The 20,421-nt window shown below is 41.3% G+C and overlaps 1 protein-coding gene across 3 annotated transcripts in view; it reads left to right on the top strand.

Moving 5' to 3' along the window:
• Window positions 1–20,421, top strand: part of LOC122646450 (folylpolyglutamate synthase) — a 40,198-nt gene that overhangs the window by 4,982 nt on the left and 14,795 nt on the right. For 2 of the 3 annotated variants that reach the window (XM_043840007.1, XM_043840008.1), the window contains 11 exons: window positions 7,267–7,350; window positions 7,503–7,559; window positions 7,830–7,890; window positions 8,927–8,973; window positions 9,079–9,156; window positions 9,737–9,901; window positions 9,995–10,240; window positions 17,050–17,128; window positions 17,406–17,573; window positions 17,741–17,901; window positions 18,001–18,086. In XM_043840007.1, coding sequence (XP_043695942.1) covers window positions 7,267–7,350; window positions 7,503–7,559; window positions 7,830–7,890; window positions 8,927–8,973; window positions 9,079–9,156; window positions 9,737–9,901; window positions 9,995–10,240; window positions 17,050–17,128; window positions 17,406–17,573; window positions 17,741–17,901; window positions 18,001–18,060 — 1,206 coding nt within the window. In that variant the 3' untranslated portion in view covers window positions 18,061–18,086. The remainder of the gene's footprint in view (window positions 1–7,266; window positions 7,351–7,502; window positions 7,560–7,829; window positions 7,891–8,926; window positions 8,974–9,078; window positions 9,157–9,736; window positions 9,902–9,994; window positions 10,241–17,049; window positions 17,129–17,405; window positions 17,574–17,740; window positions 17,902–18,000; window positions 18,087–20,421) is intronic. The other variant, XM_043840009.1, reaches the window with a different exon arrangement.

Below are 20,421 nucleotides of genomic sequence, written 5' to 3' on the forward strand. Positions count from 1 at the left end.
CCGTGAGGAGCAAAGGTGGACGTTGGAGACTTGTGGGGTCTGCTGCAGTAAGGCCATGCGAACCGGTGACTGCCGGCTATGAGCAAGGTGGTGGCGCTGAACAGGCTTTGGTTCCTGCTCATGATACTGGGGAAGGGGCAGTGTCGAAAGGACTGGTTTCTATTAGTCCAGGCGAGATTGATGTCGTCGCGGATCAGGCTTTAGATGGGGTGGCTCTCCCGCTGTTTGTCCAAGTGACACATCTGAGCCAGACAGAGCTGAGCTGGGGAACGACAGAGCGCTGGTGCTGGTGAAACCAACGCAGGTCAGGAGGGAGTTGCGTGCGAAGGCTCTCGAAGGGGTTCTTGAGGGTGTCGAAGCTTGTGCGCAGGTGAGGGAGGGGCGTCAGTGCTCTTACTTCGTTAATAAGGACTGGTTGAGATGCACCAGGGATGATTCGCAGGTGCCTACTCTCACGAGTCCCTCGTTGGGCAGAAGTGAACTGTTGGAAAGCTTCAAAGTTTTTCACGCTACCTTAGAAGGCAGAATGGGCAGAATGCTGGACAGGTGGAGGGAGGGCAGCGGGGGTTTGGTGCTTGCAGGCAGCCGAGCAGGAAAGCGAAGAAGGCAAGCGTCGTCGTGTGCTGCTTTACTCAGTGCAGTGCAAGTTTACAAAAGGAAGAAGATCAAGAAGGCTAAGAGGGGAAGACCAGCGAGGGAAGGAACTGGCCAGCAGGTCACGAGATCCATGAGATCGATAGAGGTTCCCCCACTCGTGTCTTAATGAACTGCTTATTTTGGAATGCGAGGGGGGTTGGAAACAAGCCAACCTCTAGAAGGCTAAAGGCCCTGGTAAGTCAACATAAATTGGAAATTGTTGCGATTGCAGAACCAAAGGCACATGTAGATAAGGCAGGTCTGATAATGCGAAGGATTGGCATGGACTCTGTACTTGTCCAGGACAGGCTGTGGATTTTCTTGAAGTCCACATTGCAGGTGACAATTCAAGAAGAGCATCGGCTGTTTGTCTCGCTGAAGTGTGTGGACATGAGGGGTGGAGGCTTCGTGCTCACCTTTGTTCATGGCCTTTGTTCGGCAGGTGAAAGGCGAGAGATGTGGAACAGACTGGAAAGGTTCTCTACAACAGTTTCGGGCCCATGGGCGGTTGGTGGTGATTTTAATGCGCTTGTTTCCCCATTTGAGAAGGCAGGAGGGAGTCCGGCTTGTTCCTTGTCACTCGAGGAGTTCAGAAGTTTTGTCAGTGGAGCGGGCCTCTTGGATGCGGGCTTCTCTGGTAGCATGTTTACTTGGTCGAATAACCAAGTTGGGTCGAGGAGGGTGATGGCCAGGTTAGATCGCTTCTTGGTCAACTCGGATTGGGTTGGTGCCTTCCCCAGGTGTGAAGTCAATCATCTCAGCAGAACGTGCTCAGACCATGCACCGATCTGGATGTCATGTGCTGCTGCACTTGACCAAGGCTGGTCGCAGTTTAAATTTCAGCAGATGTGGCTCCTCCACCCGGATTTTATGGAGTTTGTGAAAGGCCAGTGGGGTAAGTTGGTTTTTGGTTCACCACTCTCGGTGTTGTTCGTCAAGCTTAAAAACCTGAGGCATGCTCTTCGTGGGTGGAATAAGGAAGTGTTTGGAAACATACATCAGAAGGTTAAAGAGGCTGAAGATGCTGTGTGTAGGGCTGAATTAGTCTCGAAGCAGTGCAATAATGATGAGGCCAGGAGGGTGCTGGAGGAGGCTAATAAGGATTTACAGGGAGTTCTATTGCAAGAGGAGATTTTTTGGAGGCAGAAGTCAAGGGTCACTTGGCTCAAGGAGGGGGACCGGAACACGAAGTTCTTTCACGCCATGGTGAATGTTAGGAGGAGGGCGGCTGGCATCAGCAAGATCAGAGACAGTGATGGAGAGTGGACCACGGACATAGAGGAGATCCAGTCGGAGGCCGTACGGCACTTCTCAGGGATCTATGAGACACAGGGATGCGTGGTGGATGAGGGCTTGTTGGAGCTGATTCCCAGGGTGGTGACCGATGCTGATAATACCTCTCTGATGCAGATACCCACGGAGGAGGAGGTGAGAGCTGCGGTTTTTGCTTTGTCAGGGGACAGTGCGCCAGGGCCGGATGGTTTCTCAGGGGGTTTTTTCACAGCCTGTTGGGAGGTAGTAGGAGGCGATGTCTGGGAAGCAGTGAAGGATTTCTTTAGGGGGGTGCTCTCCCTAGAAGCTTTACTTCGGGCAATCTAGTTTTGATTCCAAAGAAAGGCAACCCTGAGTCAATAGCGGATTTCCGGCCAATTAGCCTCTATAACTTCGCCTACAAGATCCTAGCAAAAATTATGACAACTAGGTTGGCAGGGCTTCTTCCCTCATTGGTGGCAGAAGAACAGGGGGCTTTTGTGCAAAGCAGAAGCATTCATGATAATATAGCCATGGTTCAGAAGGTGGCTCAAGATCTAAATCGGAAGACGAGGGGTGGCAATGTGATTCTCAAGTTGGATATGGCTAAGGCTTACGATCGCCTTGAGTGGGAATTCTTGTGGTTGGTCCTCACCCGCTTTGGCTTTGGGAATGATTGGATAGCGCTTATAAGGAAAACTGTGGAGATTTGCTGGTTCTCTATTGTGATGGGAGGAAGGCAATTTGGGTTCTTTAAGTCTTCCAGGGGGGTACAGCAGGGAGACCCCCTCTCCCCAGCTCTGTTTATCCTGGCAGAAGAGGTGTTGAGTAGGGGTTTGAAAGGGCTTTTTATGGACGGACATGCAGCCTTCTACAGGCTCCCGAGAGGGTGTCCTAGGGTGTCTCACAGTCTGTTTGCGGACGACACCATTATCTTCCCCCGCGGGTTGAAGAGGTCTCTCAGGCACATAATGGGGTTCATTGGAAGATATGAAGGCTTCTCAGGGCAGCTTGTTAACTGGTAGAAGAGTTGCTTTGTGGTGGGGGACAGAGCCACGGCGGCAGCAGCTAGGATGGTGGGCATGGTTACTGGATTCCCTAGGAGGACTCTTCCCATCACGTACTTGGGGGCGCCCCTCTATTCAGGTAGGCTTAAAATTTGTTTCTTTGATGGGCTAGTGGAAAAAATCAGGAGCAGAGTGGCAGGCTGGAAAGGGAGGCTTTTGTCGGCAGGGGGGAGAGTTACGTTGCTTAGGCATGTGCTTGCTTCAATGCCTATTCATGTCCTCTCCACCCTTGATCCCCCTAAGGCGGTCATTGGGAAGATCTATGGGATCTTAGCCAGCTTTCTTTGGGGCAGCTCTGAATGGGGCAATCACAGACACTGGGTGAATTGGCAAAAGGTGTGCAGGCCCCAGGAGGAAGGGGGGCTTGGAATTCGGCTGCTGGAGGGGGTGGGCCTCTCCCTCAGGCTTAAAGGCCTGTGGAAAGCTGTGACAGAACAGTCACTATGGGGCAGGTTCTTCAGGGCCAAATATTTTAAAGGCTTGCATCCGGCGCTTGTAGGACTACAAAGAACTGGTTCCAAAACTTGGCGTAATGTGTTGGTGCTCAAGGGGTTCATGTTGGATAGATCCAGGTGGCTGCTAGGGGAGGGAAAGGTTCTCTTTTGGCTTGATAACTGGGTGGGAGTAGGACCCTTGATTGATTTCGTTGATAACGCCATGCTGGTTGACTTGGAGCTGTGTGTGAAGGATGCGCTGGACGAGGAAGGGAACTGGAGGGAGGACATTATTGGCAGCATTGATTTTGACATTGTTCGAAACAGCGTTGTCCGGGGGAATTTTGTGCTCTCAGACAGGGAGGATGTAATGGTTTGGTCCCCGGCCAGTGACGGGTGCTTCTCTACTAGGTCGGTTTGGCAGGAGATCCGGCAGGGTTTTCCTAGGGTTCCCTTCGCCAAATGGATATGGAATCAAGTGCGGCCCACTAAAATGGCGTTCTCTCTTGGCAACTCCTCACAGGTAGGATCCCCACGGATGACTCCCTCATGGCACTGGGTATCCCCCTAGCATCCAGGTGCAATTGTTGCGGCCTGCCAAGGAGGGAAACGACAGATCATGTCCTTGGTGCGGGTGTAGTGGCGGTAAAGGTCTGGCTCTTCTTTTCTAGGCTTCTGGACATCCCTTTCCTCCCCTCTCAGGATGTTAGGAGTCGGGTGGGGTTGTGGCATGAGGCAACAGGATGTGGAAGCCTCAGTGATTTTATGATAGGGATTATGCCTGCTTTGATATGTTGGGAGCTATGGAAGGAGAGGAACAATAGGAGACACGGGGAGAGGCGGCGTGCTGCAAGAACGATTATTGAGCGTGTTAGAAGCTGAGTCAAGGAGGTGAGCTTGCCTACCAAAATTGGGAGGCAGGGGTCAGTTAGGAACGATTTAATATTGCAATGGTTCGGCATTTTGGCCCCTCTAGTGTAAGCTGAAATGCCCACGTCCCATCTACTGGTGCCCCCCCCATACGGTCGGTTAAGCTGAATGTGGATGGTGCTTGCAAAGGAAACCCCGGCCGGGGAGGAGGAGGGGGAGTGATCAGGGACAGGAATGGAGAGGTGCTGGCAGCGTTTGCTAATTTTTACGGTGACTGCACTAACTCTTTAGCAGAGCTCAAAGCCTTGAGAGATGGGTTGCGGCTGTGCCAGGATCTCCATTTGATAGAGGTGGTGGTTAACTCGGATTCAGCCAACACAGTTAGAATGGTAACTCAAAAGAAGTGCATTCTTTGGAAGGGTTGGTACTGGTTTAATGAAGCTTTGGAGCTGATCACCACGACACACGCTCAAGTGGCCTTTGCGTTTCGCGAAAGCAACAAAGCAGCGGATTGGATGGCTAATCATGACTGATTTGGGCTCCTCGGTCATGTACCTTCAGGGCAGGTTGCCAGGTGGGAACTCTGCAAGCATCATTCGAGAGGACAAGGCAGGAATGCCTTGCTTTAGGTTTTAATGTGCAGTTTCTTTTGTAAAGGGAGTGGGATTTCCCCTTCTGAGGGCTGAGAGTGCGGTAAGCATTGGGCTGAGGTAAGGCGGTATGTCCCCCTCTTGTATTCTCTGATTTTTTATTGGATTTGAATAAAAGATAGGGGCTGCCCCGGGTCCCAGATAAGTTCGGGTTAAAAAAAAAAAGAAAAGAAAAGAAAAAAGAAAAAATGAAATAATAACAAACTACTAGATTAGATATTAACTCACTAGATAAGACTGATAACAACCCATCGGTTGGACCAGACCCTTGGTTCAAGTGTGAAATACAAAAAAGAGGTCAAAATAGGAACCACAGGCCCTTATTTGGCCCTGGGCTGGTTCCTGCAATGGTACTTTTTGGAGTACCTATAAAGTGGCTGCTGCTCTGCATCAAATATATTTCACAAATTAGTGTCTGAGGCCATAGGCACTACATTTATGTATAGATTTTATAAACCGACTGTCTAACACTCCTCAACTGATTTGTAATTCAAGCTACGACTTAGAATAGTCAAAACAGACTAGTATTTGACATTCCTACTCAAACTAGGACCCTAAAACAGAACATAGACTTTTATAATTTAGAGTCAATCTCCTAATGACTCAGGACTTGACTTAGCTACTTTTAACATAAAAAAGACTATAGACTAATCCTACGTAACTAATCTTGTAGTCCTTTCTTCTACCCATGTTTTAGACCTATTAAAGTGGCATGTTACAAGGAAAACTCATTGGACCAAAGACCTAACATGTATAAAACCATTAAAACCCAACCCAAGGCTTATTTCTACTAAAATAAGCCCATTTATGTGATTTTTCTGCATCACATGCACATGCGATGCCTTTTCTCTAGCCTGATTGAAGTCTTGGTAACACTCCAAGGTCAACATCTCTCCTTCTCACAATCTCAACCTTCAATGTTTAGTTGAAGCTTCTCCTCCAAAACCAGAGAAAGAATGAAGAGTTAAGAAAACAGAGATAGAGCCTATGTTTGTCTCTTTCTTCCCCTCCCCCCCCACCCCCCCCACTAAGCTGAACTTTTTCTTTTTTTGGTGAAACTCTCAGCTGATTTTCAATGGCTTCCATTTCTCTCCCTATTTTTTCTGTTTATCTCAAAAACCCTCATTCCTATTTCTAACCTCAGTGGAAAGGTCAAATTCGGATCATACTCTCTCTCTGCTATTTAGGTCTATAAACAATCATGGAATAAGTTTGGGTAGCGGGACAGCTTCTGTTGTCTTCCATAATCTTGATTCTGATGATTTTAGACATTGTCTTGATAAGAAAGAGCTATTGTATAGGGAATCTCGCTTCTTGAAAACATATACATACCTCTTCTTGTGGCTAAAAAGCTCTCTAATCCTGAAATGGTCGAGGTTGCATAACTATTGATGTTGAGGCTCCTAATCTATTCATTCATCAAAATCCTATTCCAAATCCATGCAATTTAGTGGTCAGCGGTGGAAAGCTGTTTGTTGTTGCACATTCAAAACTTGTGGAGCTTTTGACTGGAAGGGAGCTACAAGTTTGGGTGGGTTGGAAAAGCAGCTTTTTCCTCTGGCTTCAAGCAGTAAAACTATATTCTTACTGTGCAGTCCTTATTGTTTCTTAGGATCATAAACCAGGGTTGCCCTCCCTCTCTGATCAACTTAATGGTGAATGTATTCTTGGAGCCAGCTCGAACTTGTGCAAGGTTTGCTCAGGCAACTGTCCCACTACAGAATCTAGAAGATTTCCATCACAATGGGCATCACTGTTTCTATTAAGTTCAAGTTGTATGTTTTCTTTCCCGTTTCTCAGCATCGCTGCTTCTGCAGAACTGGAGCCTGCTAGACCTTATTCCAAGCTTTGATTGCCTCTGCCTTGCTGCAGCCACGAGCTTAGTAAAGCTTTTAAGAAATGAAGAGAGGTATGCTGTAAGGGGTTTCCTTGGTGTATGTTCTTTTGGCGATTATCAATAGCTGTAAGGTCAAAACTGAAATTTTGAGCAATACAATTTCGGACTAAATTGCACCTTTGGTGTATCATGGAAGACTACACAATCTATGTAAAAGTTACACTTGTCTATATTCAAGATCATTTAGTATGTATGAAAAAGAGTACATTTGTAATTTAGTGTTCCTACTTTAATCTTTCACATGTCCGTCCTGCTTTGTAGAAAAGATACAATTTTTGAAAGCCACGCCTTCGTTGTTTGGATGAATTTGTATCGAATTTAGCTTTTTATTTTTCCTTTAAATTTGAATATGGGGATATTTTACCTAAATTATTTGTCCATGTCAAAGACAAGCAAACAAGTTCTGTGGAAAAATGAATTTTATTTCTTAAGTCTGGTCATTTCTTCTCTTGTTTGTGCAGGAGAAGACTAATGATGATGTCCCTATGCCTACGTATTTTCGATTCTTGGCTTTGCTAGCGTTCAAAATTTTTTTAGCTGAACAGGTTTGCCATCTTTTATCATTTCTTTATTTCCTTTCCTTTTTCTTTATTATTACTTATTTCTTGTAAATCCTCTGGATCTGTAGATCATGAATGTGTATATTAAATGGTAACATACATTTTACCTTTCCCCTGATGTTATTAGTTGTACACAGGTAGATGTTGCTATTTTGGAGGTTGGGTTAGGAGGAAAATTTGATGCGACAAATGTGGTATGTATTATTTTTGTTTAAGATAAAACATAAAACGACCAATGTCATATGAAAAACAAAGTTTTGGTGATTCTTTGCCTTAAGTTAATGTTAAAACATAAAACGATTTATGTCATATGAAAACCAAAGTTTTGGTGATTTTTTGCCTTAAGTTAATGTTAAAAGAAAATACCTACTAGACTAGAATAGATCAACTTGTCTCCCTGTTGCAGTAGTAGTTATTATGGGATCTTTCTGACAAGATTTGTGTTTTTGTGCTTCCCTTTTCAGGTACAAGCACCAATTGTGTGTGGGATATCTTCGCTTGGGTATGATCACATGGAAATTCTTGGTTAGTTATTTTATCCTAAACATTCTTGGAACATTCCTACTAATATTTAGTTTGTTACGACTTACGAGTGACGGGAAAATATGATTTGTATGATATTTAAGGAGCAATTAGAACTATACAAATGATATGATATACATAATATATCATTTTAAGGTTTTGTGTTATATTTCATTAGTTAGCCGACCCCATTTAGTGGAAATAAGGCTGAGTTGTAGTTGTTATATTTGATTAGTGATAAATCTTCTTTATTGCAATGAAATATGTTATGAACCCACCGTCATTATCTTTGAAGATAAGGCTTATTTATGAATCATGACTTATATAATTCTGTGAACTCTAGAATACGATTTGTTTTTTTCTGATGGAATATTCAGATGTCAAGTCTTGGGTTGCTTAACTTGACATTGAAAGTCAAATTATTAGTTTACAGATAAAATGGTTAAGATCTTTATTCTTCATTTCGTCTAATGTTTAGCCGTAAGGGTTGTTAGAGTAAGGAATGATTGTATTAGAATCGAATAAGAGTTGTACCAATCCAGGACAAGCTCCATGAGAGCCGCTTGAGGTGGTATGGTCATGTCCAACGGAGACCTATGGATGCACCAGTAAAGAAGAGTGACCAGATTCAGTTTGACGGAGCTAAAAGAGGTAGGGGCAGACCTAAAATGACTATTGGAGAAGTGGTGAGAAAGGATATGCATGTGGTAGGGCTCGATCCTAGTGTGACCGCAGATAGAGTTGTTTGGAGGATAAAGACCCGTGTAGCCGACCCCGTGTTGGGGGATGTTCCTGGGATGTTGCTTTGACTTCTTCCTTTACTTATTTTCTTTTTACTTCACTTCTTTTATTTCTATTATTGTCATAGGCTCTATCAGATCCATGTAGCCAACTCCATTTAGCTGGGATAAGGTTATGGTTGTGTTGTTGTTGGTTGATATTGAGAATGTGAAAAATTGGTCCGTATACCATGATGCTTTGAGAACAATGGAATCTAACAAGTACGAAAGTTTCATTCATTGTTGTGTGCTTTGAGCAGGGCATACCCTTGGAGATATTGCTGGGGAGAAGGCTGGTATCTTCAAGGTCTGCTCCGAACCTTTGTTTACTAAAAGAATGTATTTCAATTGGAAATGCTCTTACTGTAAGCATTCTCCATGATTCTTTCTTTTTAACCACTTCCTGATACAGCATGGATTTCCTGCCTTTACTGTGCCACAACCTGATGAAGCAATGGCTGTACTAAAGAAGGTGGCTTCTGAGTTGGATGTAAGTTCTGACTCGTTTCTGGTTTTGATGCACATTTAGCGAAAGTTTGAGATCTTAATAGTCATACTCTAAATTCTCCCAAGCCCTAAACCTGAAACTTGGCTTTAACAAGTAAACTTGGGGATTCAACCTGGGCATGAGTTCATTTTATCTTAAACAAAGATCAGTAATCATTCTTTAATTTGAAAGATATAATATATCATATATGTTTGTCATTCCTTTATTTTGTGATATAAAATCATGAATAAATCAGAAGAACTTGGCCGAAGTGGTACCCTTCTCTTAAACCTTCCTTACTGCAATCTAAATCATAAGTTGGCTCACTGAGTTTTCCAGCCCTTTATTCAGTACATTTAATCCATTCAGGTGGACAGATTGCCTAGTTTAAACTGACAGAACCTGGTCTCTTTCCGGACTTGAAGGAATTATGCCCCTTGTTATATGTTGAGGGAGACGTGGCATCTATATCATGCTAATTGGCCGTTCATAACCACGGAATTTCAAAGAGAAGCTGTTTAGTTTGTAATGATCAAAGGTTGTGGCTTTTACTACCAAGTTGTTGATGTCTTGCTGGTGACAGGTACCACTTCAAATAGTAACGCCCTTGGACATCAGCTTGCTAAACGGTCTAGAACTTGGACTTGTTGGTGAGCATCAATCCATAAATGCAGGTCTTGCCATTGCTTTATGTCGTACCTGGCTTCAGAAGACTGGTCATCTAGAAGGCATGTATCTAGACCAGCCTGTAAGTTCTATAGTTTGAGGTCTTTTACTTTTCTTATCAATATTTTGGAAATTTGAAGATTATGTATTTACTTTCCATGCTGCACGGAAATAGAGCTCTCTACCAGAACAGTTTATAAGAGGTCTTACAACAGCTAGTTTGCAAGGGCGAGCACAAATCATCACTGATCCATGTGTAAGATCAGGGGATCTGAAATTCTATTTGGATGGAGCCCACAGCCCAGAAAGCATGGAAGTGTGTGCAAGGTGGTTTTGTCTTGCCATCAAGGACAATGTCCAACAGCAGAATTCCTTGGAGGAAAAGCCCCAAAATGCAGCCATCAGGGAAAACTCCACACCAGTAAGAGCACTTTGCTTTCAACTTTGTCAATATTAAATCTTTTGGTCCTCTTGCCATGGTTAGTGAATCAGAATACTGAGATTTGAAAAGGGAAAAGGAATTTACAACTGCAATCAACCAATGCCCATTCCCCAATCCAAACTATCTGGGGTTTTTCATGCAAATCATGCTCCTCCTCTCCCCCACTATAGCCTATATCTTCTATTAAGTTGCAAGTCGTCGCTAAGCTACAATCAGGTCTTTCCTCACCACCTAGAGCCATTTCTTATTGACCAAGTGGCCTTCCCCTTCTCATCTTGGTGTCTTCAACATAGTTGTCAAAGCGTCACCTTGGCAACAAGCTGTGTTTCAAGGCCCAAGGCAACATGTCACCATGTTGTCAAGACACCCAATTCCCAAAACCTCTGGCAAAAAGGAAAAAAGGGTGAAAAGAGTGAAAAAAATGAATAAAATACAAAAAGATGGAAGAACATGAAGAAAAAGGAGGAGAAGTTGCAGCGGTGGCCACTTCCTTCCCCAATGCCACAGAAGAAGAAACATTACCAAAACTAGATAACCAATACAAACAAGAGATGGAGAGCAATGGAGAAGAAGATGGAGAGAAGATAGAAATGGAGTCTACCAAAGAAAAGCAGAACCGATAATCCTAAGCGGCCTCCCTCCACGTTTATTTTTAATAACTAAAACAAATCAAATACAATCTCAGTCTTTGCGGGAGTAAGAAACAGAAATCCTAGTCTAATTCTATCTTAGCAAATGAAAGATTTAGTGTAACTAGGAAACTAGAGATTAGCCCCGATAGGGACACTCCCCCTATAATGGATAATCACCACCAATATTGTACTGCAGGGTATAGACAAAAATACCCCCACGATACAAGCCTTAAAACTCCCCTTCAAGCTGGAGCATATAGGTTACCCATTCCAAGCTCGGAACACCCTTTCCGAAAAGCAAGACCAAACAGAGGCTTGTTAAACATATCACTAAGCTGATCAGCAGAAGAAACAAAGGGGTAATAATTAACTTGCTCATAACAGCGTTCTACATGAAGTGACAATCAACTGTAACATGTTTGGTCCTTTCATGTAACACTAGGTTGTTGGCAATGTATATAGTAGCTTGTGTTACAAAACATGTTCATAATTTGAGTAACAACAAAACCCAACTCTTGAAGTAACGACTTCAACCACACCAACTTTGTTGCAATATGGGCTATAGCCCTATACTCAGCCTTAGCACTAGATCTAGCCACAATTGTTTACTTCTTGCTTCTCCACATGACTATATTGCCAACAATAAAAGTGCAATAGCCTGTGGTAGACCGCCTGTCCCCATCAGCACCAGCCTAGTCGGGATCCCAGATCAATATTCTGATGAGGACGATAAATGAGCCCCTTTCCTAGAGCCCATTTAGGTACCTTAAGATATGACAAGTTGCCTCCCAGTGAACCTTCTTCGGCAATTGCATAAATTGACTAATAACACCCACAACAAAGGAAATGTCAGGTCTAGTAACAATTGGATATATAAGTTTTCCAATTAATCTCCTGTATTGGTGCGCATCATCAAAATCTTCACCATCACCTATTCCAAATTTCTGCTGTGGATCCATAGGAGTATCAACTAGTTTAGATGTAAGCATATCACACTCAGACAAAAGATCTAACACATATTTCTGTTGTGATAGACTAATCCTGTTCTGATGCTGAAATAGCTAAGGTAACCTAAGTCTTTTATCTGAAAATGCTGATGTGGGAAAGATTTTACCTATGCAATACCAAATACAATAATGTCATTGACATAAACAACCAACACAACCACCTTAGAACCCTAGTGGCGTAAAAAGACCAAATGATCAAAATAACATTGTGAAAAACTATACTTAGCAACAATCGAGCTAAATTTGTCAAACCAGGCTCTAGGTAACTGTTTCAAATTATAAATAGCTTTGTGTAGCTTACATACTCTGTGTGAATTCTCCCCCTAAGAAACATACCCTGGAGGTTGCTTTATATACACTTCTTCATGTAAGTCACCATATAAAAATGCTTTCTTGATGTCCAATTGATAGAGAGGCCAATCAAGATTGATAACTAATGATATAAGAACATGAACAGAGTTAAGACGAGCAATCGATGAAAAGGTCTCAAAATAATCCACACCAAATGTCTGAGTATAAACCTTCGCACCCAAGCAGGCCTTAGGTTGTTCAATTGAACCATCTGGATTGTATTTAATTGTATACACCCAGTGACATTGCACAAGATCCTTTCCTGGAGGTAAATCCACCAGGGTCCATGTCTATCGAGAAATTAAGGCATTCATTTTTGTTTCCATAGCCACTTTCCACCCAAGATGAGATAAAGCCTTATGATGATTCTTAGGAATAGAGTTAGTGGATATTGACAAGGTAAGGTTATGTAAAGGAGATGAAAGGTGAGATATAGAAACAAAATTTTCAATTGGATAAATAGTCATGGATTTCTGAGTGCAAGAACGAGTACCTTTGCAAAGAGCCACTAGTAAGTCAGTAAGTGCTTCAGCTGGAGGAGCAGATTGGGTGGTAGACTATGAAGCAGTAATAGATGACATTGTTTCTTACGTTGTTTGTACACTTGTAGTGGTACAGGAGATGAAGCAACTGGAACATCATTAAAGGACACAAGAACTGGCATAAGTGTATAAGTATATCGGCATCAAGGGAGAGCTAGACACATATGGAGAAAAATATGGAGTATGCTCAAAGAATGTAACATCGGCACTGACTAATTACCAATGATTAATCATGTCATTTTTTATAACATAATATGAGCAAAGCAAACACAGCCAAAAACCTTAGGTGATAATGAATACAAGGGAAATTTTGCAAATACAATTACCTAGGATAGAAGAGGGCATTTAATTTATCAAATAACATACCGTGAGAATAGCATCACACCAAAAATGTTTGGGGACATGCATATGTATCATGAGAGACCTAGCAATATTCAATAAGTGTTAGATAACTAGGATAAAAAAGAAGGAGAGGACGGAGAGATAACCTGAGTCGAATGAGAACGCTCTGTCCTTAAGACAGTATTTGCACCCTATTACTGCACTGGGTTGCAGCAAATCTGCCTCCCAAGATAAAACAGGCTGGACTGATTACTGATTTGCAGAGACAATAATCACTTTAAACTATCAAAGAATTGAGAAAATGTTAATGCCTGACTGACTGAAATTGTACCACAAAAATTGAATCCTTTGGACTGTCCATTTCACCTTTCTTTATAGTGGTGGATGTACCCCTTCAAGACACCTCATGGAATGAGTGTGTCCATTGACATGAGTAGACAGGATTAAAAGATTCTAATCCAAGCACTCATATGTAAGTGTCTCTTGAAGATACCCCATAGTATAGGTGTCTCTTGGAGATACCCCATGGTGTAGATGTGTCTCTTGGATCAATGGATTAGATTAAAAGATTCTAATCCAAGTGCTATGAATGCACCTTTACAAATGGATATGTCTCTTTGAAGATACATGTCCCTTGGATATGTCTCTTTGAAGGTACATATCCCTTAGCCAAAAAACCAGGCCAACATGGAACCAAAGAATGACCCAAGACCTCCAAAAAACCAGACCAACATTGAACCAAAGAATGACCCAAAACAGTCCACACAATTATTGAAAAAATTCCACCAATAAGTGTTTGCTTTTCCATTCAGCTACCCCATTTTGGTGAGGAGTGTACAAACAACTCGTTTGATGAATCATACCATGAGTAGAACAAAAGGCAGTAATTTCCCGTTGAGTGTATTCAAGTGCATTATCGGAACGAAAAACTTTAATGGAAACATCAAATTGGGTCTTTATTTCATTGTAAAAATCCTTAAAAACAGACAAAAACTCTAAACAATCTTTCAGCAAATACACCAAAGTTAAACGGGAATGATCGTCTACAAAAGTGACAAAATAAGAAAAACCTAAACTATTTATGTCACGACAAGGACTCCAAATATCATAATGAATTACAAAAAATAACGATTGATTTCTAGACACACTATGAGCAGGAAAGGATGAGTGATGATGCTTCCTGAGTTCATAGGCTTCACATTCATGGCGAGACTCTGATTTGTAGCTATGTATAATATGCTGAAGTTTGGATAAAGATAGGTGTTCTAATCGAAAATGCCATTGAAGAGGAGAGAGCACCCATAATGGTAGCAGCAGTAGTAGAGGGACCAGTGCAATTCAGATGGTAGAGTCCAACCTGTTCAAGCCTTCCACCTATTGTCCTCTTTGTCCGAAGGTCCTGAAAAACCCAATAAGAAGGAGACACAGCCATTAAGAGATTTAGTTAGTTGACTAATAGATAACAATCTTAATGGTTATTGGGATACATGAAGCACAAAATACAAGATCATGGATGGAGTAGGGGAGACCGTGCCATGACCAGTCACATTGGTAGAGGACCCATTAGCAAGAATGACAGGTGAAGAGTTAGGAAATTCGGACAATGAAGAAAATAATGTTCAATTACCAGTCATATGGGTAGATTTACCAGAGTCAACGACCCATAGAATGGAAGAGGTGGATGTAAGGAAAGCTAATGTACCTGTGTGTGCCAGAGTGGTTGCGGATGAAGGAGATTGGTAGATGACTGCAGATTCTGGAGAAGTTTAACCAAATGGTTGTAGTCATCTCAAGACATAAACCCTGTTGTGAGAGCTCTAGATGAAGAAGCAAGATTGGTGTCACCAGAAGACACCTATGTATCCCTTCAAGTCAGCTTTAATATGGCAAAAGAATCAAGTCAATTGGAGTTCGGGTGAAAGAAGTATGATGATTTTAGTGCCAGTTGTCGAGAATCGGTCTGAATCCAGTTGACCAGATGGTGTCCAGTTGATGTTGGCCGAATGTAGCCTAAGATTAACTGGCTTGTAGACTGAAAATTGTTTTGGGATTTTTAAGTGCCAATCTCATTGTGGGTCATATATATGACCTATGGCTTCATGAGCAAAATAGAGTGGTGTGGAGTGGCTTGAGTAAGGAGAGAATATACCCACTCAAGAGAAGAAAGAGAGGAGAGACTCTTAGAGAAAACCCTAGAAGAGTTCTTTGAAGCCACTTATTAGCCATCCATTGGGAGGAGGATTCTTCAAGTTCATCAAGAGTGCATCAAGGGTTGAGAGGAGGAGACGAGAAGAGCTTGCCAACAAACCCTAAGAGAAGACACAAGAGAGTTCTACTTGCTCAAGAATGGTGATTGAAGCTCCAAAGGTGTTGAAGTGAAGCTTGTGAGTGGAGAAAGAGAAGGAGATAGATACATCATTGATTGGAGGTAATCTCCTTGTTCATATTTACATGTGTATTTGTGATTTGGACTGTAGGCAATATGTTTGATAAAATTCCGTAGTCAGTATTGTGGATTAAATTGGGCATTTTCATATGCCATTTGGTTTGAATCTTTGTAGCTACGAAGTGGATGCTTGGTAGAGGGGTTGTAGCTCCTTTGTGGTGGGTGCCACATAAAGTTGGGGTAGGTGCTCCCTTGTAGTTGTAGCTACATAAATAAGGGGTTCTAGCTCTTTTATGGTGGGTGGCACATAACCTGGGGGTCTGTGCTCCCTATGGTAGGTGCCGTTAAAGTTGCACTGTGCATTGTACTGCAGCCGGATTTTGATTGTATCCAAAGTGGTCATTTGCACCGTGGACGTAGCCACACTGATGAACCACGTATATTGTCTTGTGTTTGCTTTTTTGTGGTTTGTGCTTTGTGATTGTGTGGATGTGGTGAGTGTATCCAATACAACATTTGAGATTCCCCCTATTGAGGAGAAAAGTTGTGAAAATAAGTATGGTTGTTTTACTCTGGTTCACACAACATTCGCATTTAGAGCAATCAAAATTGTTTGGAGACATTATCACAGCTGTTTCATAGAAAGAACATAAAGTAGAAACAAACTGCGTGATTGTGAAACTCATAGCCGGTCAGAGTCCCATGTGAGAGAATTGAATTGCCTTGACTGATGGGATTTGATCCTATGACCCAAGATTTGAGATTCCAAGGCTGCTATTCCTGAGCTCCCATGAAAGGAAAGAAAAGATTCTGTCTCATTTGTCTATGTGCTTCTGTTGCAGAGTTCTGGATTCATGAACGAGGGTGGCAAGTAGATGATCATGACCTTCCCCCCTCCCCTTCAGGTTTGTGTTTCAATTTAGTGATGCTTGATAGGTTCAAGCTGTCTATACCTCTAATATGGGATTTTGCTAGTTTTCATGGATTTACAATGGTAGATGTAATAACCATTTCTGGTCTTGAAATGCTCTTGTTGTAGTCTCTGTTTCTTACGGTATTTTCAAAAGGATAGAGTGGGGTTCCATAGTAGGTTCTCTCTATATCTCTCCTTGTTTCTTGGTTAGGGTTCCAATGACAGAGAATTGTAGATATCGTGAAATAGGATTCAAAAACATAGATGCTTACTTAGGTTTTCGCTCTGTAAGAGGGATCTGGTAGGTTGAAGACACTTGGAGTTTAATTTCAATGTTGGATCCACTATTACTTGAGATCTTCCTGTAGGTTCACAAAAATTGATTTAAGACACTAGTAATCGGCTGGCAGTGTCACAACCGGTAACATATTATCCCCCATACAATAAACCGACAGCCATGGCAACAGATGTGCGTGCACCATCGAATGTCAGTTGTTCTACCACCTTTTTTTTTATTAAAAGCCAATTCTTAAAAAATTTTGGCATTTTGCTTTTCTAATGCCTTGGTAATCTAATGGGTGATGATGTACTGAAGTTTTGGAAGAATTTCTGCAGATACTGTTGTTCAATTGCATGTCAGTGCGGGACCCCCAACTACTTCTTCCTCGCCTTATAAAGGCCTGTTCTGATCATGGTAAGTTCTGTGAAGGAGACATAGAATAAGCTTCTTCTATATGTACTATGGATATAATGTAAATGATTGGAGTACCAGATCAATTGGCTTATGTATGAGGTCAGTACCTCCTGCAATTATGCTATGAGCCGCATTTAGATATCCAAATCCGACTCTGTAGTCAAGATTCTGCCCAAAGCCCGAAGTGATTTGGAGTTAAAAAGAAATTTATCAGGTGGCATTTTCCTACTTATATTTGATGTCTCTAGGATTTAATGTGAATAATTTGATATTTCAGCAGTCCACTTCCAGAAGGCCCTTTTTGTGCCCAATATGTCATTATATAACAAAGTTGGCACCTATGCTTTACCATCAACTGATCCTCAAGCTGATTTATCATGGCAGCTGACACTACAAAAGCTGTGGAATAGTCTTATCCATGGTGACAAAGGTAGAACTTTTACAAGTTAGTGCATATTTTTTAAAGGCAATCTGCCTAATGCAGCATTACTCTTTTTCTTCTTATGCATGGTAATATATATTAAGAACATCACCTTTTTTTTCTTCTAAATTGTCGCATAAGCACCTTGTAAAGCTTGTCTGAATGTTTTGATGGTTTTATTTTCTTGTTAGGTACAGATAACCGATCCACAAGTTCTATACAGGAAGAATTTAAAGATAATAAAGAAAAGGAAGCCACAAGTTATGAGAGCAGTGCAGTGTTTCCTTCACTCCCATCAGCTATTAGATGGCTAAGAGATAGTGTTCAACAGAATCGATCTGTTCGTTTTCAGGTATTTCAGGCTCTGGTATAGAAGGAAATAACTGTACTCATATATGGAGGTTGTTTTAACTGTTTGATCTTTTAACAAATCTCTGGGATTTTGCACCAGGTCCTTGTAACTGGTTCTTTACACCTAGTTGGAGATGTATTGAGATTGATCAGGCGGTGAGGCATTTTTCTTCCCATTCTCTTTCAGTCGAATCAAACTTGCGTCCTAAGTTGGAGGTTCGGAGCAACTCCTAGCGATAACGAGAAACATGTTCATTTTTTATGGGAGTGTATGAATGCCACCTCTATAAGTGTATCTGGAAAGGTGATGGGTAATTATAATCGATGGATATGTGGGGAATGATGTGAATTGACCATGGGTAAAATTCTAGACACAAATACAACAAATACCAACCTTTGTATTCCCTTTGTATTCATAATAGTTCATTTCTTTCCATTCATTTTTAGTATTTCCCACTAGGTTTCTGAAGCTATATGATGGCAGAGAGTGAGATAAGTATATAGTTTCTATGGTCAGGTGGGTAGCTAATATGGTTAGGATTAGTAAATTAACAGTGTCAATGAAAGATGTAGATACATTTTTATTCTGTTTTTAAGTTTACTTTTGTTTAACATAAAAACACACATACACATAGAAACACTTTTTTTAATACAACTTAAGGAGCGGCTAGACACAGGACCACGTGAAATTACCGCTTCGCCCCCAATGAACTAAAAAATCCCATTCAATCAAATGTTCCTGCATGCGCTCTTATTGCGTTGGTGTAGACACTACATGACTAGACAATGATCTCTTGCCCTACAATTTACTATGTATTTCCTTGTCCATTATCCTTTTCTGACAAGGAAGTATATGATAGAGAGAATTTTCCTAATTGCCAAATATATATATCCTACATGCAAGGGATTTTTTAGAATTTTATTGTCCCCCCTTTCTCCTCCTTGGTTTCACTTGTGGATGGCAATCTGCAATATTTTCCAGCCGAGTTCGTCAGACTAAACCTAAGGCTATGAAATCTTTCTCCCCTCTTTTGTTGAGCTTTCAACACTCTTTTTTTAATGATGTTGTTAAGGTTTGCCTGCTGTTAGTTCATTCATTTGGGTACGCATTTGTTGTGTTCTGGATTCGATCATTCGAGAACCCTACATGGTATATTATGTTCTCCTGATAGTTGTCTGGTCCCCACATCTAAGAGTACTTATCATTGCGGATCTATACTGAGTATTTTAGTATACATATGGTTGATACCTACATCTAACTGACTACACATCACTACACTGGGTCCACTGTATTTGCCTGTGAATGAAACTGACGCTCAATAAGGAATCTACTTCCTGCACATGGAGAATATCTTGAGAGAAAATCGTGAACTTGATTGGACGAAATTCCGAGCTCGGTGTTTTAATTGTAAAGTGTTTACAAAGAATTATAAAATTATTATATATAACAAATATATTTTATAAATATTTTATCGCATTGTTTTGCTGTCCAATCAGTGGTCACGATACTCTATACTAATTGTTCAATGGACTAGGGTGGTAACAGTAATTTAATCTCATTTCATGAGGTCCATTGTGAGATATTGTAAATTAGAAAGACCTACACGTAATATTTTCTATCATTATGGGTTTATAACTATTATCATTCTAAGTTGTCCTTATATACAATTAAGTTAGTTAGCTAAATGAGTAGGATCAGTGTAGGTTGCCTTGGTGTACAATCCAATAAGATCACACCAGAAATCCAAAGAAAGAAAAGAATTTTGTTTGGCTATATAATAGCCTAAAGAGGAGAAAAGAGAATTTTAATTGACATATCTAACGATTTGGAAGAAAGAAATCTCTCCCAAAATCACTGATACTCTCTCTCCTTATTCTCTCTCTAAGTGTTGAGGCTGTTTTCATTCAAGGGAGGATTCCGTTGCATTTTTCTTCATCAAACATTACATGGAGATCGATTCCTACTTCTATGAGTTCGGTGCTCAAATGTAGTGAATCATTGGAAGTGCTTCGCTTGTGGCACTAAAGAGGTAACCCTAAACCCTATTTGGGATGTTTGATTTGAATACCCCTATACTGTGTGAGATTCAATCCGTTGTATCAAATATGAAAACTTTTGATCAGATGTCTTTGCGGTCAACACAAAAAACCACAATACCCTCCTCTTTTCAGTTTTCTAATGATGAGGTCACAGCCACTTACAATGCCATACAAGAGTCTGAGGGTGTCAGTCGATACGGTTTCAGTACGGCACAGAAGAGAGAAAGCAGATATTGAAGCCATATTGTACCAAATACAAATTGTATTTTCAATACTAATACCACACTGACTCGATACAGGTTGTATTCGGTATTAAAAATTGTTTTTATTCGACATTAAAAACAGTTCTTTATTCGGTACATATACGGGCGACGTCACAATCAAAATTTCATGAAAAATATGAGCAGAAAATCTGCCCAAAGATTAAAAATTATTAAAATTCATATTCAACAAAAGTAATGTACCAAAAATGTAATTATAG

This window comes from Telopea speciosissima, chromosome 11, assembly GCF_018873765.1.
Source record: "Telopea speciosissima isolate NSW1024214 ecotype Mountain lineage chromosome 11, Tspe_v1, whole genome shotgun sequence".
NCBI lineage: Eukaryota > Viridiplantae > Streptophyta > Magnoliopsida > Proteales > Proteaceae > Telopea > Telopea speciosissima.